We start from the raw sequence: 23867 nt of genomic DNA, 5'->3' as shown, positions 1-23867 counted from the left end.
ATTTTGATTTTTGTTTTGTAATTTTTGTAAAAAATGTTTTCTTTTGTCTAATAAATTAATTTGGTTTTTTCAAAATTAGGTGTGCTATCCATCTCTTTGTGCTGTTAAATATTATGGAGACCCTTATGGGGAGTCACCTTTGGATTAGCACCCTGTAGTTTATTAATAGGGTGTGCACCTTCTTTCTACAATTTTGATGTATGTTTATGGGTTCTACTGAGCACACTTTAGGCACAACACTTATTTCAATGAAAAAAGGTGTCAAACAGATCTATTTGAATGGAGCAGCATTGTAAGCCACACTTTTGTATTGAGCTTTGCCTTCCATTTGTCTGCAGCTTGACATTAAAATATGTAAGTACTCCCAAGTGATCAGGCATAGAAATGCCACGAGACACATTACATTTTACTGGTGACAGGTCAGGCATATGTCTGTGCAATGCTGAATCACTCCTCTGACTGTAATAGCTGAAGGAGCTAGGCATAAAGTGTACTCTCTTTTAGGGATTTACCAAATCCACTTTCTTCTTTCACAAAGGATTCACCAAATTCCAAACCAAACCGGAACCCTAAAAGCAGGAAAGAAACTGCTTCTCTGCAGCTTGTAGGAATTTTCTTGATCGTGTGACCTATTATGGCCAATTTATGAAAATTCGTAGAATGTTCATACTTTTTAGCACAAACACATTTTTCATATAGTTACTTCATCCACGATTGTTTATTAATTAAATAAGTGTAAAAACCAATAAAGTCTATGAATACAAAGTATGGCAAGTAAATGCTGTCGAGGTCATGTAGCAGTTAGTGGAAGTTCAATTACTTTTCATGCAAAGATCAGCCTTTTATTCGGGGTTTTGGAGATCAAAATGTTCATTGTCAGACTCATTTTTCATTCATTCAGAATTTGTGGTTTTCGGATTTTTTCTACAGCTATTTGTATTTTTTTGTATTTGGATCTTTTTATGGCTTTCATGGCATTCATGGTTTTAGAGAAATAGGGGTCTATTAAGGGCAAAAAAACTTTAGAGATTTATTTTGTGCCAAAACTGCTAAAAATGCAAATTCAAAATACTCCAGCTAAAAGCTGTCAAAGTCATGTAAAAGTCAATGGCAGACTGTCCCTTTTACCTTCATGATTTTTGAGGGTTTTGGGCTGTTTGACACTGTTGAAAATCCAAAAAAAATTTTGGTTTTTGGGCGACAATTTGAAAAAGGAGCACAATTCAAATTGTAGCATAATTTTGCCACAATTTTTCCCGCATATATTATTTTCATTTGGATTTTTTAGTAAATTAAGCAAAATATACTTGGAAGTTATTATTTTTATTTTTCAAATTACATTTTTAAGTTTTATGAAATACCCCCCATAGAGTTTAATTATAGTTTCAAAAACCTCTAAAACCAATAAAATTAAAATGTCTCCAAAAGTCATTTTAAGGGTTCAGATTAGGTTTGGCCATGCACTTGGATTTGCATCCTGCTTTAAAAAAATTACTAGGATTTGGCCAAATGCCCAAGTCCCAATGTGGAATTCAGTGCATCCCTATTATTTATAGCTCACCGCCAGTTAAGATAGGCTTGTTCTTATGTTGCTCTTACTAGATCTAGAACATGATGGGGCCCCTAGATAGGGTTGCCACCTTCTGTCACATGGAATTCCAGGCAGGGGTCAGAGCCGTGATGCAATGAGGGCAGAACCTCAGGACCGGTCTGTGATGCAGCAGAGCAGGTCCATGATATGGCAGGGGCGGGCCATGACATCAGGGGCGGGGCTAATCTGCCAATCGTCAGTCGCAGTGCCAATCATAGGAAATCCTGCCTGGTTTTCCTAATTTGGAAAACCGGGCAGGCAGTTTTGACCCGGACAGCCCTTTAAAAAACGGGCTGTCCGGGTCAAAACCAGACAGGTGGCAACCCTACCTCTAGAACTGGTGAGCCTAGGAACTTTTGTCATTTTAAACCACACCCATCGGAGCAGCTCTACTCTGCACATAAATTAGGTAAAGAGTGCAAAGGGCGATTGCTAGCACTTTTCATACTGCCTGACCAGACCTAAATGACTCCTATAGTAATTTTTTTTGCACCTGTCTTTGTACATTGTTTTGGCATGGAAATCAAATCTATGGTCTCCAGCCTTCAGCCCTGAATCAATGATATTTATTTATGAGATACTTTAAAAGCAGCTCTTGTCTTCTCTGCAGATATGTACAAGACTGCGGTCCTCTTTAGGCCACACATGGGCATTTTTATCTGAACATAATAAACTGGCTGGAAATTCAGCAATAAATGTAAATTTTACAAGACTGCATACTTATTAAATGAATAAAAGAATGCATTTTTTTGGGCGAATTATTATGAAAAAAGAGATATCTGCCAGATAATCAGCAGAGATAAGACTAAAAAAATGCATAATTTTTTTTTATTTTATTTTTTTGATACTCCTTATTAATATTATTTTTAAATGGTTTGTGCAGTTAGGAGATATTAGGTTTAATTACCTTTAAACTAATTTTTAGCATAATGTAGAGTTTGAAAATGTTTTTTATTGTTTTTGTAGTTTTTGAAGACATTTCATCCTAAAAGTTAACTTAAGGGTAAGGGCACACTGGCAGATTCGGGGAGATTAGTTGCCCCGGTGACAATCTCCCCGAACTGCCTTCCCCTACCTTCCCGCCGGCTACAATTAAAAATCGCCAGCAGGATGGCACTCATGGCACTTCGCTTTCCGAAGTCACCCGAAGTTCACCCGAAGTTGCCTTGTGAGGAAACTTCGGGCGACTTCAGAAAACGAAGCGCCACGAGTGCCATCCCACTGACGATTTTTCATTCTAGCTGGTGGGAAGGTAGGGGAATGCAGTTCGGGGAGATTGTCAGCCCGAAGAAGAGGCGATTTGTCGCCTGGCGACTAATCACCCAGAATCAGCCCGTTTGGCCAGACCCTAAAGGGAAACTGCCCCTTTACAATTGTCCTTTGACATACAGCACTTGATTAAGATTATGGAGAGTTCTCCGCTGGCCCCAAATGACCTAGTGTCTCCAAGTGATTATCTTGAATTCAACTAAAAGTATTTGTGATCTCTCCAGGTCAACTCAAGTCTTATTAAACTGATTTGCTCTTGAGTGGAACTTTTGTACTGTATATTGTGAGTGGGTCCCTAAGCTCAGTAAGTGACAGCAGCACAGAGCATGTGCAGTGAATCAGCAGAAAAGAAGATGGGGAGCTACTGGGGCATCTTTGGAGACACAGACCTTTACTACTAAAGGGCTGTGGTTGCCTTGGGCTGGTACGGAAACCCAAAACATTATCTACACTTCTTTGGTTAAGCTTTAGTTCTCCTTTAAGAGACTGGGTGCAGCATGCATAAATGCATGTACTTTACACCCAGGGTCAGACTGGAGCCTTGGGGGCCAATTGGGGCTGCAAAATGAAGGGCCCTCCTGACATTTCTCAGGGGCCCTCTCCTGACCTCTAAATCCCGCTTTGCGCAAGCAAGAAAAATGCCGCCCGGGCATTTGCGCAAAACGCATCAGCAGAACAGCTGGTCAGCCAGGGGTGCAGGTCTGGGCCTGATTAAATCTGTCATTAACCAAAAGGTAAATACAGGGCTCCCCTTTCACATTCACATGATACACCAAAGTGACAGCCAGAATGACAGAGTTGCAACTTGGATTCCAATTTCAAGCAGGTTCTAGTTTTGCTTTCATGTTGTTGCAATGATATTTTGTGGCACTCATTCTTCCCTAAGCACTTTTGTAGATGCCAGGCCTCTTTGCAATGCAAAGAGATGTTCGTTGCTATGAATTAGGGATGCACCGAATCCACTTTTTTGGATTCGGCCGAACCCCCGAATCCTTCGTGAAAGATTCGGCCGAATACCGAACCGAATCCGAACCCTAATTTGCATATGAAAATTAGGGGTGGTAAGGGGAAAAAATTTTTTACTTCCTTGTTTTCTGACAAAAAGTCATGCAATTTCCCTCCCGCCCCTAATTTGCATATGCAAATTAGGATTCGGATTCGGTTCGGCTGGGCAGAAGGATTCGGCCGAATCCTGCTGAAAAAGGCAGAATCCTGGCCGAATCCCGAACCGAATCCTGGATTCGGTGCATCCCTACTATGAATACAAAATTGTCCATGTTTGGCATCACTGCATTCAGAGCAGGCAGGTGGTGGGACATAGTCTGCTTCTGGAACGACCCTTAGCTTGAGCGTAGTGCCAGGAAAACCTAAGACAGGCCTTAAATACTTAACTACTCCCCTTCTATCGTATATCTCAAACAGTAATTGTGCCCTGACCCCATTCAGCTCCAGCTGTTTCCACAGGTTGGATCATTTGTTCTCATAAGACCCTGGTATATTGGGTGCATAACACTGTAGAGCAGGGATCCCCAACCTTGTGAACCCGTGAGCAACATTCAGAAGTAAAAGGAGTTGGGGAGCAACACAAGCATGAAAATGTTCCTAAGGTGCCAAATAAGTGCTGTGATTGGCCATTTAGTAGCCCCTATGTGCATTGTCAACCTACATTGAGACTCTGTTTGGCAGTGCACCTGGTTTTTATGCAGCCAAAACTTGCCTCCAAGCCTGGAATTCAAAAATAAGCAACTGCTTTGAGGCCACTGGGAGCAATATCCAAGGGGTTGGTGAGCAACATGTTGCTCACGAGCTACTGGTTGAGGATCACTGCTGTAGAGCCCGCAACGACATGCACATGAGTGTGATAACTGCTAACAGATTACTCCAGAATCCAATCTAATATGCTAATAGGAATAATAAATCCATTCCAGGCTTCCATAGACTGTGCCAGGCCTTAAACTGACTCCTTTCATTATACTCAACATAATTAGGGCTCTTACACACGGCCGTTCCGACCTGCGCTCCCCTGCGTTCCGTTTTTTGGCGTTCAGCCGCAGGGGAGCGCAGGAATAGACGCAAGTCATTATTTGAAATGGGGCTGTACTCACTCAGGCGCGTGTAGGCGCCGAGCGCAGGTTCAGACGCAACATGCTGCATTTTTCCTGCGTTCGGCGCCTACACGCGCCTGAGTGAGTACAGCCCCATTTCAAATAATGACTTGCGTCTATTCCTGCGCTCCCCTGTGGCTGAACGCCAAAAAACGGAACGCAGGGGAGCGCAGGTCGGAACGGCCGTGTGTAAGAGCCCTTAAGGGGCTTTTTTCTGTAACATGTCACATCCAGATTGCCAACGATCTTCCTGAAGTCAAGGGAAATATACTGTATTATTTTGTTTGAGTAGAATACACTTTAATCATATTTACCTACTGAGATCTGCCAATTTGCCTCATGCAAGCTAATTCTCTCGTTAGAATCGATGTCGATGGAATGTCATGTTTACCAAGACGAGAACCGCATTATGCCCATGCATATTTAATACAGAACACAACATCTGATGCATATTAAATGAGCATACAACTTGCCAGCGTGTATTGGCTGTCTATAAACCTTTTATGACTATGTGCCAGCTGCAGCCATTGGCAGGGAAGCTACACATTTGACAAGGAAAACACTAGTAACATTGAATGCGATTATAATTGGCCAGTTTCACTAATCATACTCTTGGTATGATACAACTCATAGCTCTCAAAGTAGAACAGTTAATATGGAAAGGCATCGGGAGACTTGCTTACTAAGCTGATGCACCACTTCAGTCTCCATTATTTATGCTTACTAATATATATATATATATACTAGGGATGCATCGAATCCACTTTTTTGGATTCGGCCGAACCCCGAATCCTTCACGAAGGATTCGGCCAAATACCGAACCGAATCCGAACCCTAATTTGCATATGCAATTAGGGGTGGGAAGGGGAAAACATTTTTTACTTCCTGACAAAAAGTCACGCAATTTCCCTCCCCACCCCTAATTTGCATATGCAAATTAGGATTCGGATTCGGTTCGGCCGGAGAGAAGGATTCGGCCGAATCCGAATCCTGCTGAAAAAGGCCGAATCCTGGCCGAATCCCGAACCGAATCCTGGATTCGGTGCATCCCTAATATATACAAAATGGGAATATGATCAATATCCATAAATAGTGATGGGCGAATTTATTCGGCAGGAGCAAATTCGCGGCGAATTTGCGCGATTCGCCAGCGTCAAAAAAAATTCGGAAAAAAATTGATGCCGGCGCCGAAATTTTTTTTGATTTTCACGAGAAATTCGCTAATTTTTCGGCGAAGCGAAACGGCGCAAATTCGCCTATCACTATCCATAAATATATAAGAGGACCATGCAATGCAATATGATTTCCTTTTTCTCTGTAATAACAAATCAGTACCTGATACTTGATCCAAACTAAGATATAATTAATCCTTATTGGATTAAAAACCAAGTTATTTAATGTTTACATGATTTTCTAGTAGACTTAAAATATGAAGTTCCAAATTACAGAAAGATCCGATATCCTGAAAACTCCAGGTCTCGAGCATTCTGGATAACGGGTCCCATATGTGTAATAAAAAACAGTACCTTGTACATGAACCTATCTAAGAGATAATTAATCCTTATTGGAGGCTTATTAGTGAGTCTACTAGAAAAGGCCAAAAAAAGACGCCCATAGACTCCAATGGGTGAAAAAAATAGTTTTGGGTCAAAAACAATTTGTCATCCCGTTTTCGGCAAAACAGGTCTGATTCGCCCATCACTATCAGTGACCCCAATATTCTGTAAGAATCCACTGACTCAGCTTGTTTAGTGGTGGTTCTATCACTTTAGGGCTCTTACACATGAGCGTTTTTACCTGCACTCCCCTGCGTTCCGTTTTTCGGCATTCAGCCGCAGGGGAGCGCAGGAATAGACGCATTTAATTATTTCAAATGGGGCTGTACTCACACAGGCGCATGTAGGCGCCGAACGCAGGTTGAGACGCAACATGCTGCATTATTCCTGCGTTCGGCGCCTACATGCGCCTGTGTGAGTACAGCCCCATTTGAAATAATTAAATGCGTCTATTCCTGCGCTCCCCTGCGGCTGAACGCCGAAAAACGGAACGCAGGGGAGCGCAGGTAAAAACGCAGGTAAAAACGCTCATGTGTAAGAGCCCTTAATCCTTGTTTCCATGAAATAAAATTGCCTGAACAGCTGCATTAGATACACAAGAGCAATTTAATTAGGCTTGAAGCAATACGTATTGATCTGTATCCCTCAGGATGTATATACAGCTAACCACAGCAAATTATTCTTCTCATTTTATATCCTGTAATACCCACAATATACAGTCCCAAAGTGCAAGGTCGGACTGGGGGCAGACCTCCCAATTGTCCCATTTTTAGAGGGACAGTCCCTCTTTTGACAACTCAACCCGCAGTCCCTCGTTTGTACTGGAAAGTCCCGATTTTCTCTGCACTGAACAGGCAGAAAAAGAAACAAAGTTTCTAACTTAATTGGCATTTGGCAGAGAGCCAAGAACAGCCACAGCTGCAGATAAGATACTTTTGTAACAATTTTTAAATAAGCAAATAAGTAATCGTAACAATAAAAGATAACAGGTCTCTTGGGAGACGTTAGACTCATAGCTTAAAGGGCAATTCACCTTCATTAACAAAACTTTAATAACTAAGAAAAAAAAAACGCGTGAAGACACGTGTCGCTAACTTTCGTTCTGGGCAGTCTCTGCGAATGCGCTGTGTGCACACGACCGCATAACACGCAACACTAGGAAGATGCGTTGCAGCATTAACTTTCTTTTCTGGGGGAGCAGGTCTAGGCTGGGACCCACTGGGTTTTTTTCCCGGTGTTCAGCCGTCCCAGTCTGACCCTGACAAAGTGCCACTTCTTAGAGAGCAAAAAGGAGCATCGGATCTTGTCAACAATAGATCGATCACTCTGAAATTTTACTGCAAAAAGATGAAACAGAGACATTAATACATGCTAAACATTTTACCCAGGCCATCAGCAAATGAGTCACAGTTATGATTATATAAGATGTATTTAATATAAACTATAAATCAGGCCTGAATAGAAAGATGAGTAATAAAAAGCAGCAATAGCAATACATTTGTAGCCGAAAAGATTTTTTTAGATTGGGTCAGTGACCCCCATTTGAAAGCTGGAAAGAGTCAGAAGAAGGCGGCAAATAATTAGAAAAACTATAAAAAAAATAAAATAATGATGACCAATTGAAAAGTTGCTCAAAATTAGCCATCCTATAACACACTAGATAACGTAGAGGTGAACCACCCCTTAAATAGATCATATTATATTAACAAATCTTTGGTTGGTACAAGTGATAGATGTGAGTGATAAGTATCCATAGACAGCTTATCTGAGATATTTTGGGGTACATTGGTCTATATATTCATCCATGCTTTTACCATATAAACTGTTAAGGGAAGAACTCATGGCTAAAATTAAACAGGAACAAAAAAGCCCACAGTCATGAATTAAAGTAGCAGACAACACAAACCCTGACCCTGATAATTGGCAATAGATTGAACCACTGTACTCGCAAGTTTCAGATCAATAGGAACTGTATTAGCAACAGCTGAGATCGATGTAGGAAACAACTTTGTGGAATTAAAAAGGAAACCAAGAAACACATGCAGGCGCATTCCTAGTAAAGAGCAATTAGTTAATGAACAAAATATTTTCTTATATTTCAATACATTTATACACCAGAGACAATAAGATCTCTACGTTATAACAATGTTGTGAAACGTAAGTGTATTCATTTCACCCCTGATTAGCACAATATACTGTAGGTTATCTGAATATTGGGATCTGTGATTAAAAGGAGAACTGAAAGTTTGTTACTTCAGAGTTCTCTTATCCCAACTCAGAGTCTAATTAATTTCTTTCTTTGTTTTCAAGATATTACCAGTTATTAGACTGTTAATATAATGAATTTCAAAGTACCACCTGCTATACAGTTTGGCCAACTGGCTACAGTCGGCAGAAAATTTAGTCAACAGATGGAAGTCTTGTGATGCTGTTCTGCCTAGAAATGTCTGAAGACTCTTCTCTGCTCACTAACTTCATTTCCTGAGCAACATCACAACACTTTCCTCTGCCCACAAATTAAATTTTCTGCTGCCTGTAACAAGCTGTCCAAAATGAAGAGCACATGGCACTTTTGTTTGCATGTAAAAACTGCTAAAAAATCTGTACAAATACTTTAAACAACAAAAGTGTTCAGAAAAGCAATTTTACATTAATTAAATTTCCGTTAAAGTATCCATTATAGTAGTGATTATATACACTGTTTAGTCTTTCTTGTTTCCTTCTTACTGCTGACATCACACTCTCCATTTAAGATATGATTAAATTGTAGCAGAAGCTTTTCCCCCTTCATGTGGCACAAGCAGATGATGTGCAGCCAAGCAATTAATTACCCGCTGATTAAGGTGTGTGTTCATAATCACGTTTCACTTTCTCTGTTCATGGTGATTATAAAACCATTACAGTCCTCAACACTATCTGGTTGTTATCAGATTGCTATAGTTGTTTTGCTGTGGTGTATTTTTTTAATCAAATGCTGCAATTTTAACATTTCTATCCACGTGATTTTCTGGAGGCTTATGTACAAGACTATTCCTGCAACAATTATTTTTAGTTTTAGTTCAGTCCTGAGTACATTCTAGGGTTGCACCGAATCCAGGATTCAGTTCGGGATTCGACCAGGATTCGGCCTTTTTCAGCAGGATTCGGATTCGGCCGAATCTTTCTGCCCAGCCGAACCGAATCCTAATTTGCATATTCGGAATTGGCTCGGTATTCGCCCAAACTTTCGTTAATGATTCAGGGGTTTGGACGAATTCAAAATAGTGGATTCGGTGCATCCCTAGTACATTCATTACTACATTTTACAAATTAGACTTTGTGGACTTTTCCGTTCCTTGGATGTGCTATATGAGATTTAGATTCACCCAGACGCCAAAAAAATTAAAGTGTTTGAGTAATTATAATATACTGTTGCCCTGCACTGGTAAAACAAATCTGTTTGCTTCAGAAACACTACTGTAGTTTAGGGCCAATAAGCACAGGTTAATGTGGACCTGTCACCCAGGCATAAAAATCTGTATAATAAAAGTCCTTTTCAAATTAAGTATGAAATCCAATTTCTTTTTTATTAAAGCATTCGTAGCTGTTGTAAGCTCATTTAAAAATACCAGCTGTCAATCAAATATTGCCTGCCCCTCTCTATACCTCAGGCATAGAGGCGGGGCAGACAATTACTTTCACTTTCCATTCAGCACTTCCTAGATGTCACTGCCTTCACCACATTCGCCCAGTTCTCTTAATCATTTAATTGTGTAGCCAGGGCATGGGGATGGACATCGGGTCCCCCATTCTGGTGCACAAACAAGATTCTGAGATGATACAAAGCTTGCCCTAATAACAGTGTCCACAATATGGCTCCTGCCTACTTGCTGTAATTATGAAGTCCCAGACTGATGGAAACAAGATTCAAATAATTTAAATAGAGTAATTAAAGTTCATTTTGCTTAACTAACATGATAAATTAGTATTTGGAATAATTTTTTTGGGCAACGGGTCCCCTTTAAATGGCAGAAAAAAATAAGCTCTCAAGAACACCATTATATTCTACAGAGCTTATCAGCTATGTAACTGAGCCTTTTCTCCTTTGAATGGCTGCCTCCATGACTACACAGCTTGTTAATATACTATAAAAACTCTAGCAGCAAGGTCGTGTGGGGGTGGTGGCATGGGCCTGTTAGGGTGGCGGTGGAGGCCCATGGCATGCAACAAATGCTTGAGGTTGGTGGAGTGGGAAGTTTGGCCTGGGGGTTTGCAGGCCCCTAATGTGTCAGCCCGGTGAATTCCGATGCTGTATAGCAGTGTTTCTAAAGCAAACACTAGTTTTACCACTGCATGGCAACAGTACACTATTATAATTATGTCAAGATGATATGCCATGCCAACTTGGAAAAGCCTACGTCAATTTTGGGACAACAAAACTGACCTAAATTGTACTTAACCCACCTAGAGCTAGAGCTGGCCTGTATTGCACCCATAAACACTCACACTTGTGGGTGTTTATGTGCTGGGGTGTCGGTGGGACCATAGACTTCAATGCATTCGGCAAATTTTTCACAAATTTTTGGCAAAGCAAAACAGGTCACCCATCACTAGGGATGATCTTTGTGGGGGCTGCTCATAAGGTGCCCATGTTATTGCCTAAAACCTTTACTGCTACACTATTTCAAACTGTTTTGGCCAGTGTGAAAGCAAAATAGGTATGGGGTTCTACTTTTTCTGATTTATTTTTATTTATTTTTACAGATAGGTAGTGATGGTTGAATACATTTGCTAGGCACAAATTAACAAAACTGCCGTGAAAATTCGCCGGCATCAAAAAAATTTTGCGCATCGGAAAAGTTGCTCATGTCAAAACCATTGCGCATCAACATTATTTAGACGCTCTTTGACAAATTTCACTGGAAATTCACAAATTTTTCAGTGAAGCGAAACAGGACAAATTCGCCCATCACTTCTGATAGGAAGAGTCATTTCACCAACATACCTAGAGAGAGAGAGACTATTGTTAACAATGCTAGTGAGTTTCACAATAGATCCATGACCGCTGTGACCAGATAGCTACAATCCCAGTAAATAAAGTCATAAAGTGCAGCCGTCTTGTATTTATTTATTTCTGAAAAAGGAAGAGGACCCAGCTTCATGAATATATATCCTTCCACTTTAAGAATAACTGGCTTTCCTTTGGATTCTCTTAACAGATCGTCTGCAGCACAAAGGCTCATAAAGGATTTAAAATTAGTTTTTAGAGCAAAGGGACTTGACTCCTATAAAATGTTCAGAAATGTAATTATGGTTACAATTTAGGTAACAACATTCTGACACCTGGACATTTTATAGAACACAAACTATTCGTCATCGTCAGCAATATTTTTGAATGTGCTGCTGCTTCATTCTCCCAAATGAATTGTACCCTAAATATAGTATAGCAAGGCAAGAACCATTCTGTGAATGACAGATCGATGCACTGCGGACATTAAAGGGCATGTAAAGGCAAAAAAATAAAATCCCATTTTTACTTTCTTTAATGAAAAAGAAACCTATCTCCAATATACTTTAATTAAAACATGTGTACCGTTTTTATAAGAAACCTGACTGTATGCAGTGAGATTCTCCCTTCATTTACTGCTGTGGATAGGAATTGTCAGACGGTCCCTAACTGCTGAGCAGGGAAACAATCATACTTATGAACAGCAGGGGGAGCCCCCGCCTTACTTCCCAGCCATGCAGAACTCAAGCAGCTTTGTTTATGATGATCCCTAAGCAGCCCAGACCACACTGAGCATGTGCACAGTCTTAGTCTTGCAAAGATGTATAACAAAGTTACAAGATGGTGACCCCCTGTAGCCAACTTTGAAAGCATAAATTATTGGTTTGATTAGGCTTGTGGTGCAGTAAGTTCATGTTTATATTTAGTATACAAAATACAACATTTCTAGCCTTATTCTATTTTAGACTTTACATGCCCTTTAAAGTGGCAGCTGCAGAATGATCAAGCAATTAAAATTTTTTAATTCCTTCTACAAAGTCAAATGGACACTGGGTGCGAAGAGCCAAAGGCAACAGTAATCAATTCTGAATAGTAAGACATAGGTTTCATGTCAGTAGAAATGAACAAATTCGTCCTTATGACTATAGGGTCCAAGTTCCAACTGCTATTTTACTGTTACTGTCACTGACATTAGCACCATGAAGCATTTTACAAGCAGAAGATTTTCCATTAATTGGAGTAGGAAACCAGTTTGTTTCAACATTTGCTGCTTTTATTGAACATCAGTATTTGGAGACATCTGGTAAAGTGCTCCAGTGCCACAAAGATGCAGCCAAACAAAAGTGCAACAACAAATAGGCTTCAAACATCTCCTCAATTATTGAGCCCTAAGTTCTCTAATATTAATATGTGGTTATAAGGGGGTTTGGTAGTTAATGATGTACTGTTTATATGTACAGGAAGTTTCCCCAAAATAAATATGCATAAAATCAACCCATAAATTTACAGATGGAGTTTGATTCTTTAAAATCTGAAAAAAAGTTAATTAGCTCTAACTTCTCTCCATCTGCCACTGTACAAAAACATATACAGTATGTGGTTTGATGTCATGGACATTTGTGATAAATAACTCAATCAGAGCAAAGGGGGGGTTTGGAACTTTCTTTGGGGAATTATTTTGAAATTGGGACTCCGTTTTATTTAGTTGGCAGTGCCCAAGTAGATGACTAACAAACCAGGCCCGTTGGGTTGGGCCCTGTCAAATAGGTAGTTGGAGGCCCCATGATTTCTGACAGTGACCCCACTCACACAGAAACCTTGCCTCAGGGATTCTGTTCAGACTGTTCTAGGGATGAAAATTTTTGTAAATTCCATTACACACATATTGAGCATGTAGGAATCATTCATAAAAACTCAGGACATAAGTGTTAAAGCAGTAGTGGGAACACTTTCAGTAAGCAGGAATGTATTCTGGGTATTCTGGACCTCTTTGCATGTGACATTGGTAGAAGTGACGTCACAATTTAACATGCATGCTTTTAACTTCACCCCAACCTGCACCCCATACTCCTCCCACACTTCTGCCACCAGAGTTCATGATGGAAGAGGTAGGCATGCAGAACACCATTTTTTTTAAACCTTTGGTCACTCATTTTTTTTTAACTTCTGTGCCCTGGCCGCTGATGTTTTTTTTTTTTACCTTAGGAGGTCCTGGCAGCTGATGTTTTTTTTTTTTTAACTTGGGGAGCCCTGGCAGCTGTTTTTTTTAACTTGGAGGGGGACCTGGCCACAAATGTTTTTTTTTAACTTGGCCACAAAGGTTTTTTCCCTTGTTCCCTGGCCACCAATGGGTTTTTTTAACTTGTAGGGGGGGCCACACCACCAATGTTGTTTTTATTACTTGTAGGGGGGGCTCAGAAAATGTTGTTGTATAGGACCCTGTGAATTCTGATGGTGTCACTGTCCCGTTACAGCTGTGAACTAGGATCTGGGGTGCCTATATGGTAAATACAGCCCTTTCAGTAAGCACTTGCATCCAGAGCTTGCTGTGCTCTCATAATGACACTCCCTAACCCACACAAGTTACATGGTCAGGGTGGCTAAAACATTCCTCCATATTGCGACACTGGGCCCATTCATTCTAAATCTGGATGTTGATGCTGGGGAAGACCTGGAACTCCATCACCTCCTGACCAGGCAGTAGCCCCAGGGTTCTCACGCCCTGTGTCAATCACAGTTGCGCCAAAAGGAAAAACTGTACAAGTCATTCGCACACCAAAAACCAAAAATAACTCCAGATGGACTTTGAAAATGTTCAACACAACAATGTCCTATTTGCGGTGACATGAGTGTACAATCACATGAATTATAGCAAAACAAATGCAGCGGCACCAGTTGCAGAGCAATTGCGGAACAAACCATGCTCTTTGCACCTACAATGTTCTAATTCTTGGGGGAAAAAAATTGTCCTCAAAATTGCTTTTCACCCCCCAATATTCCCAAATGCTATACGCATATATATTTTTAAGTTTTACTGTGTCATCAGTAACTGGATTTCATGTTCATTTTGGAGTTTGTGTGTGCCATTTGAATAAATCCTAAAAAAATTCTGGAAACATCCTGGTACATTTTAAAATCCATTTAAAAAATCCTATGAAAACTACATGGTGACTACATTTTATTGCTGATTTGCGTTGGGTTAAGGTTCTTGTGTTTATTCCATGGCAGAAAGGAAGACTGAACTGTGATCCAACATTTGAGTTGGAAGAAATGATTTTGGAGTCAAAACCGCTGCACAAAAAGAAGAAGAGGCTCGCCAAATATAAATCAAAGGAGGCAGCCAAAGACTATTGCCCTTTGGTAAGTACATTTGCACAGTGTAATTCTCAATAAAGTCATCAATGGTCTTCAGTTTACTCCCAGAGCCTTAGGACTGCGGCACAAAGGGCAGATTTAAAGAGTTAATATTGTAGGCTACAGAGACCAGAGTTAATATTGGGCCAACCAAGACCAGTGCATGTTGGACATTTTCTCAGCATACGGACAGGCCATTTAAATCATGCACAGAGCAGCCAATCAGGAAATAACTTTGGATATATCTTACTTCTAATCATATGGCAAAATTAGTTCCAGGATCTATATTGGGGGGTTATTATTAAGGATCTATATTAAGGGTTACATGTACTGTTAATATGAATGAATTTTGTTACAACAGAGCCACCTGCTGGTCAGTTTCTGACCACCAAGTAGTCAAGGAAGTTCTCAGGAGAAAGAAAGATTTAAGAAAGGTTTTAATTGTTTCCCAAGCAGAAGAAAACCAGAGCAGTCTCTTTCTTTCTTTCTTTCTTTCTTTCTTTCTTTCTTTCTTTCTTTCTTTCTTTCTTTCTTTCTTTCTTTCTTTCTTTCTTTCTTTCTTTCTTTATATTAACAGTAAAGGTATCCTTTAATAACTTGGAATAAAAAAATTAATGAATGTAAATAGAAAAAGTTTTTAGAATAACACCCTCACCAATGTTATATTCACTTATCTTAAAGGTTTACATATCCTTTCATAATGCCCCCACACTTGCTCCTATAATCCTGTCATCTGATATTAAAGGAAATCTTACTGCACCAAAAAAATAAATGTAAAATTGCTTTGTGTGCACTTTTGAACGTTATTGCATTTTACATTATTTGTCTAGTTTTCAAGATATTAGCAGTTTAACACTGCTAATATAATCTTTTTGAAACAACAGCACAACCTGCTGGTCATTTCAGCTAATTATATGTGTGGAGGCCTATTTATCGAATTTTAGCGGTTTTAGCGGTTTTTGAAACTACATTTTTCCGGAATGCCATGAAAGTTATTAAAATATCCGTATATAAAAAGTATGAAAAAAAAAAAACGTTTGAACGATGTTCTTAAAAATATGGATATCTTTTGAACCTCAAAAAATTTGAGTTTGAGTTTATCATGAAAATTGTCCCGTTTCACCACGAAATTCCCGAATTTCCAGCGGGCTAAAAAATCATGCCGGCTACAATTTGTGGTCTCTAAATAGGCACCGGCGACAATTTTGGCACCGGCGACATTTGATGCAAATTAATTGTCGCCGGCGTCCTAATTGTCGCCGTCATCAAAAATTTGACGCCGGTGAATATTCGCTGCAAATTTGCGAATTTATTCACCGGTGGCGAAGGGGATAAAGGAACATAGTAAGTCTAAAACGGTTCCAGACAATATGCTTGCAACTTTCCCAATTATTGGGGGGGAAGAATGAATTTGTATTATTATTTTATGATTGGGGGGCCCTTTTAGTTTCATTTGTGCCCTGGCAATATAGAACCATAGTTACATTCATTTATAGGTTTTGCGTTAACAATCCTCACTACAATCCTGACCAAATGGTTTTGAGAAATGTATTTGTTAATGTGCTGCTAATACCAGCAAACAAGATTCTGATTGCTTGCCATTAATTGGCCAGTTTGTGAGACAGTTTCATGATCGATCTTTCCCATTTCCTTCCAGAATGGTCACCTGCAGCAGTGCTTGGAATCAGTGCGGAAAGAATTCATCATATTCAACAGAGAGAAGTGAGTGAATTTATCAGACGCATATACCAGATTCCCAGGGAAATTGCTCCGGAGTCATTGGATACAAATTATTAGCACTTACGGAAGATGATTAATGATTGTGACAACAGGTGCAAAAGGCCTGAGCTGGCAGGCACAGAATAGCGCTCTTGGTTTGAGGCTATTTATTGATTTAAAGGGCATGTAAAGGCAAAAAAATAAAATGCCATTTTTACTTTCTTTAATGAAAAAGAAACCTATCTCCAATATACTTTAATTAAAAAATGCGTACCGTTTTTATAAGAAACCTGACTGTATATAGTGACATTCTCCCTTCATTTACTGCTGTGAATAGGAATTGTCAGATGGTCCCTAACTGCTGAGCAGGGAAACAATCATACTTATGAACAGCAGGGGGAGCCCCCGCCTTACTTCCCAGCCATGCAGAACTCAAGCAGCTTTGTTTATGACGATCCCTAAGCAGCCCATACCACACTGAGCATGTGCACAGTCTTAGTCTTGCAAAGATGTATAACAAAGTTACAAGATGGTGACCCCCTGTAGCCAACTTTGAAAGCATAAATTATTTGTTTGATTAGGCTTGTGGTGCAGTAAGTTCATGTTTATATTTAGTATACAAAATACAGCATTTCTAGCCTTATTCTATTTTAGACTTTACATGCCCTTTAAGGCTTTGTTTTCTCTTATTCAGTAACAATCCACTGTGCTCAGAGCTGAAATTGTAATAGCGGGAATGTAGCTAACAAATGTGTGCATGCCTGGGTTTAGTACAGCAGCAGAGGAAAAGCAATAATTCTGATACCCTGAGCTCCCTTCCAAAAGGGACATGAATACACCATGAACTTACCAGAAACTCTCCCAGACAGGAAATTACCCCCTTATTTTAATATAAATAAATCAGTGGCTTACCTTATTCCTGGCCATGACACATAGTGGAACAGTGAACTTGGACCTCATTATACAACCTGGCTCAGCAAATGAGATTGGCACGCAGCAGTTGGTGTAACTAGATGTAACTGGGCCCCATAGCAAATTAATTTTAGGGCCACCAACATATCCAGGTTTTCCTGTTTTGCCAATACATATTGAAATTGCTCATTAACTAGGGTCTCATGGGGCCCCCTATACCTCCTGGGCAGCCACAGGGTCTGCTTCCTCTGTAGTTACACCCATGGCATGTGGCACTCAAGGAATAGTTCATTTTTTCATAGGACAGAAAAGTTAAGCTGGGACTTAAAAATGCCATATTTTAAATACTGAACTTATTGCACGAGGCTAAAGTTTCAGCTTGTCAATAGCAGCAATGATCCAGGACTTCAAACTTGTCACAGGGGGTCACCATCTTGGAAAGTGTCTGTGACACTCACATGCTCAGTGGGCTCTGATTGGCTGTTGAGAAGCTAAGCTTAGGGCTCGTCACTAATTATCCAGCAGAAAATGAGCTTCCCCTGTAATATAAGCTGATGCTACAGGTTTGCTGATTATTAAATTCTGATGCTAATTGCACTGGTTTCTGTGCTGCCATGTAGTAATTATCTGTATTAATTACTAATCAGCCTTATATTGTGACATTTCTATTCTATGTGTACTGTATATTGTGAGTGGGTCCCTAAGCTCAGTAAGTGACAGCAGCACAGAGCATGTGCAGTGAATCAGCAGAAAAGAAGATGGGGAACTACTGGGGCATCTTTGGAGACACAGATCTTTACTGCTAAAGGGCTGTGATTGCTTTGGGCTGGTACAGAAGCCCAAAACATTATGTACAACATTTCCAACCTGCTTCTTTGGTTAAGCTTTAGTTCTCCTTTAAGGTTACAGATTATATTTGCCTGGGAGTGCCTCACACATCCTTCTGAATGAATATCGGTCCTATATCTTTGACCACACAATTACAGGAACTGACCAACAGTAGGAGAACAGTCCTTCATTTTGCATGATAAAATACAAAATGGCTACATAAAAAGGTTAATGGGGAAATATAATAAATGATACATTCAGAGAGGAAAATTTGTAATGCAAAGCCAATAAGTTTATAATCTCACCAGTAGTATGTGGGGTCTGGGTGCACATGCCTCAGACCTGCAGCTCAAGGTGAAGGTATCCAACCAAACAGAAGGCAACAGACACTCACATATCCCACAAAAACAGGCTTGCAAAATAACTAAGAACTTTATTTCAGGATATAAAGTAAACTAATACATAGCCTTTGTGCACTTTATTCTTGTTCAGCCTATGATTAAGTGCCTGAGTGCACTAAACGCATAAGGCTAATTTATTTTTTGGCCTAAAATAAAGTTCTCAAGAACTGTCTTCGGTTGAAATGTAATAAACGTCACAAAGAGAAAAACAATTTGCACAAATAAAAATGAATATTTGCATTTCGCAATGTAATATTCTTCCTTAGACTATTATTGCATTTTAAATTTTAAAGAAGTGCTTTTTGTCACGGGCGCCGGTCGGCGCGTCCTTCCCCTCCGGCGGTGAATCCAAAATGGCGGGTAACAGAGGCGCTGGCGCTGTGACGCCGACGTCAGAACGCCAGCACAATGACGTCACAAACCGGCGCCAAATTCAAATAAAAGGACACCCTGGTCGCCCGTTCAATGCCCAAGTATAGGAATTGTTTGCTGCATTCCTGGGTGTGTGTTAATTCTCTTCTTATTGATTCCTGGATTCCTGACCTTACCTGGACTTTGACCTCTCTAATTCCTGCCTGCCTTTGAACTTCTGCCTGGATATTGACTCTGATTTCTCCTGATCCCTATCTGTACCGTGAATTTGGACTTTGACCCCTTGTGCTTCCTCCTTGGTCCTGACTACGCCCGCTGGGAGCTGATAGGCCCCCTGACGTTATACTTGGGCCATGGAGGAAGCTTAGCCTGATTTCGACAGGGCCTTTCATGGTCTGCATTCACGCATGGAGGCTTACGAAGCTCGGCAATCCCATTTCGGACAAGCGTTGGAGGCGATCCTGGAAAAACTATCCATTATTACGCCAACAACACCAAAGCCAGTTCCAGTCGCTGCAGTCGCGGCTCCACATTCCTCCACCGCTGGTCCACGTATTCTGGCACCTCCGCTCTACAGTGGAGATCCCCAAGCATGCCGTGGTTTTGTGAACCAGTGCCAGATCCAGTTTGTTCTGCAACCCACTCAGGCAGCCCAAATGTCTGCTATTTGGGCTGCAACCAAATCGAGTTTGGAAAAGAGTGCTCTTGTGCATAAGACTTTTCGGAGACATAGATCCTCTCCTCCATACAAGGTTGGTGACAAGGTGTGGTTATCCACTAGGAACATTCGCTTAAGAGTGCCTACTCCCAAGTTGGGTCCAAAATTTGTTGGTCCATTCTCCATTGTGGAGATTGTTAATCCCATGGCTGTCAGACTTCAGCTTCCCCCTGAGATGCGAATTCCCAACATGTTCCATGTATACCTGGTGAAACCAGCAATTTCCAATTGCTTCTCTTCTGATCAGTCTCCTCCTTCAGCTATCTCTGTGGACAGTCAAGAAGAGTACAAGGCGGAAAAGAGCTTGGACTCCAGACTCTCCAGGGGTTCTCTCCAGTTCCTTATTAGGTGGAAGGGCTTTGGTCCTGAAGAATGCTCTTGGGAGAAACACTCTGATGTACATGCCCCTCAACTGGTAAGGAAATTCTACAATAGTTTTCCCCAGAAACCAAGGCTCGGTGGTCCAGTGACCCCTCGTGGGGGATGGGGTCACGAGCGCCAATCGGCATGTCCTTCCCCCCGACAAATCCAAAATGGCGGCGCCCATAGCTACCACATGGGTAGCGCTGTCGCTGTGACGCCGGCATCAGAACACCGGCGCGAAGACGTCACAAACCGGTGCCAAATTCAAATAAAAGGACACCCTGGTCGCCGGTTCAATGCCCAAGTATAAGAATTGTTTGCTGCATTCCTGGGTGTGTGTTAAGTCTCTTGTTATTGATTCCTGGATTCCTGACCTTGCCTGGACTTTGACCTCTCTAATTCCTGCCTGCCTTTGAACTCCTGCCTGGATATTGACTCTGATTTCTCCTGATCCCTATCTGTACCGCGAATTTGGACTTTGACCCCTTGTGCTTCCTCCTTGGTCCTGAATACTTCCGATGGGAGCCGATAGGCCCCCTGACACTTTTGGAGCAAACAAAAGGTTTTCAATAAGAAATGTTATTACATACACTGCGCACTGGCGCAAACTATAACATTTGCAATCTTCCACAGTTGGAAGTGGTCGCTAAACAATTTCCGAGTTGCCAAAATCTAAATTATGTTGGCGCAAAGGAAAAAAATTTCATGCAAAGGCATACATTTTCACATTGCAAATAGGTTTTCCGTTACCGACTTTTATTACACTCCTCCATTAGTCTATTAGCAACAACTTATCTCATTAATGCATTCGTTTGCTGTTATGTGATTACCAGAATCTCACTTTTTTTCTTCCTAGACAAAGTGGACCTGGATCAAACGCAGAGAACAAGGTTTCCAATCAGCCGCATATAAAGCTCCAAGATGGTCACACCACAAATAACAACATTATGGTTCACGACTGCACAAAAGGTTGCAGTAGCTAGTGGTATTTGAACTGGAATCTGAACTGTCCCATTGCTTCTGGAAGGGAGAGATGCATGCCTTTACTCAAGACCAGGACCTATGTCACACAACAAAATGTTGAAGCACAGCTCATGGATGGGACTTTATACCCATTGTGAGGACATTTCTTTTCTAACACTGCTACCATGATTTGGCTCATAAGTAATATCAGGTCCACTGACCTGGAAAAAGACTTGAATGTCAAAATGTTAATTTTTCAATCCGTAGGCTGTTTTGGGCAAGTTCAGTTTCCATGCAGGTTGTGTTGATTTCATGTTCCATTCTACAATGCTTTGACCTTTAAAATGGCATTAGACGAACACAAAAATGGAAGTTACATGAAGTAACAGAAACATTTCCAATATAGGGGGTTCTAATAACGCAGAGCAACCAGTCAGAAGGGGAAACATTTGCTAGTCTAGTCTGAAACCACATTCGATTGGTTGCTATGAGTTACTAGGCAATGGAGCAACTTGGTATACCTGATATTAAATAAACCCTAAAAGTGCTGTAGGGCAGTGGCACACACTGCTACTGGGGGAGATTAGTCGACCAGTGACAAATCGCCTCTTCTTCGGGTGAATAATCTCCCCTAAATGCCTTCCCACTGGCTAGAATGTAAATCACCACTCGGAACGATTCGTTTCCGAAGTCGCCCAAAGTTGCCAAACGGGGAAACTTCGGGCGTCTTTCAAAAGCCAAAATGACCCGAGTGCCCCCCACCAGCAATTTACATTCTAGCCAGTGGGAAGGCATTTAGGGGAGATTAGTCGCCCGAATAAGAGTCGATTTGTCGCTGGGCAACTCATATCCCCCAGTAGCAGCGTGTTCCACTGCCCTTGTATCAACTTCCTGGTTGTTTTCAGATAAAGGTTCAGTTAGATATTGATTGGAAGGGTGGAATCTTGTCGACAGGGAACTATATCTGACTGGAGGTCCTCTGAATGGGCCTCATTGGGTTCATCGCTAATTGGTCCCCCATTGGGCAAACATCAACTTCAGCAGATCTACACATGTATAACTAGACTCAATCGCTGAGAAAATAATAAGTTAATAGGTGTCATTGCTCTGGAGCATGCTACTTGTATTTATTTATCTTGAGATAAGCCTAATTACTGCATAAACACCCATAAAGTGCACTCTGGGGGCAATACTTAATAAAAGCAAGATAATATATAAGATATTATTTTGCACCTATTTTTTTAACTTTACTCTGATTTAAAGGGCATGTAAAGCCAAAAAAATAAAATCCCGTTTTTACTTTCTTTAAGGAAAAAGAAACCTATCTCCAATATACTTTAGTTAAAAAATGTGTACCATTTTTATAAGAAACCTGACTGTATGCAGTGAAATTCTCCCTTCATTTACTGCTGTGGATAGGAATTGTCAGATGGTCCCTAACTGCTGAGCAGAGAAACAATCATACTTATGAACAGCAGGGGGAGCCCCCGCCTTACTTCCCAGCCATGCAGAACTCAAGCAGCTTTGTTTATGATGATCCCTACGCAGCCCAGACCACACTGAGCATGTGCACAGTCTTAGTCTTGCAAAGATGTATAACAAAGTTACAAGATGGTGACCCCCTGTAGCCAACTTTGAAAGCATAAATTATTTGTTTGATTAAGCTTGTGGTGCAGTAAGTTCATGTTTATATTTAGTATACAAAATCCAGCATTTCTAGCCTTATTCTATTTTAGACTTTACATGCCCTTTAAAATAGAGGTCAAAATGTCTGTCACACTTGTTTTTTCGCCCAATTGACTACATTGGGGAATCCAATGTCCAATTAAAAATAAATGTTTGAAGGACAAAAGGAGCAGGGTTCTTTATACTCCAGTGATATTTAGCTCTTTAGTTAAAAAAAATATTTTGCCGAAAATAAATATTTGATACGTCACTGAAACCAATCTTTTTTTGGTCTTACTAATCCTTTAAATTGGACATATTCTATTTGTTTTATTCCTTTATAATAACAGAAAGTTGCCTTGAAACCGTTCCTTCAAAGCAGTTGTTGAATTGAGTATCTGAGATACTTTTTCCAATGTACGACATAGCTGTGGACTTATTTTTCACATCTCATGGTTGTGCCATATATGTCGTTGAAATGTGTAAAAGCCACATGCCTGAGTTCTAGTTCTGTACAGGTGTTAAGTCTGCGAAGAGGGCTCATTTTGTGTTATCTAAGTGTCTGTGTTTGATGTTTGTGTCCGGTTCCTGCAGTTTCACTTTTTCTCACACACTACAGCTGTACAATTCCACACTAAGAACTTATAACTGTGAATCCCTCCCTGCAGTGTCTTCAGTATGGTACGTAGACATGGGTGTTCCCCAAACGTCCTCTTTTAAACCTAACTATATTGGTCTACAAATAGAAAATTTCTTGGCACATTAACTAATGGTGGTATTATGCTCAGTATGCTCAGGCAGCACATTCACTAGTGTATGGATGTACTGTACTGTGTTGATCCATGGAAATGGACTAAGCCAGCAGGCAATTCTAATGAGGCGTGAGTAGGCTGCTTGCACCTAATACATTCTAGCACCTGCTGCTACTTCTTCAAGCTTCTATAGTGCCATCTGACTCCTGACTTCAGATTCAGAACTACAATGATGGGTCCAAAATACGTACAATGTGTTATGATGGCGATAGAAATGCCAACCGGTTGCTCTGGATAAGACAATTTAAACAT

General features: G+C 40.6%; 1 protein-coding gene across 1 annotated transcript in view; it reads left to right on the top strand.

The window, feature by feature from the left end:
• LOC121399270 (serine/threonine-protein kinase 32B-like) overlaps positions 1 to 21709 on the top strand; it is a 108285-nt gene extending 86576 nt beyond the window's left edge. The window contains exons 10-12 of the mRNA XM_041579402.1: positions 14737 to 14868; positions 16520 to 16584; positions 21032 to 21709. Of these exons, the coding sequence (XP_041435336.1) occupies positions 14737 to 14868; positions 16520 to 16584; positions 21032 to 21158 (324 nt within the window). The 3' untranslated portion in view covers positions 21159 to 21709. The remainder of the gene's footprint in view (positions 1 to 14736; positions 14869 to 16519; positions 16585 to 21031) is intronic.
• Positions 21710 to 23867: the final 2158 nt, after the last annotated feature.

This window comes from Xenopus laevis, chromosome 1S (assembly GCF_017654675.1).
Source record: "Xenopus laevis strain J_2021 chromosome 1S, Xenopus_laevis_v10.1, whole genome shotgun sequence".
NCBI classification, from domain to species: Eukaryota; Metazoa; Chordata; class Amphibia; order Anura; family Pipidae; genus Xenopus; species Xenopus laevis.
This window is presented reverse-complemented; position numbering and strand designations above follow the sequence as displayed.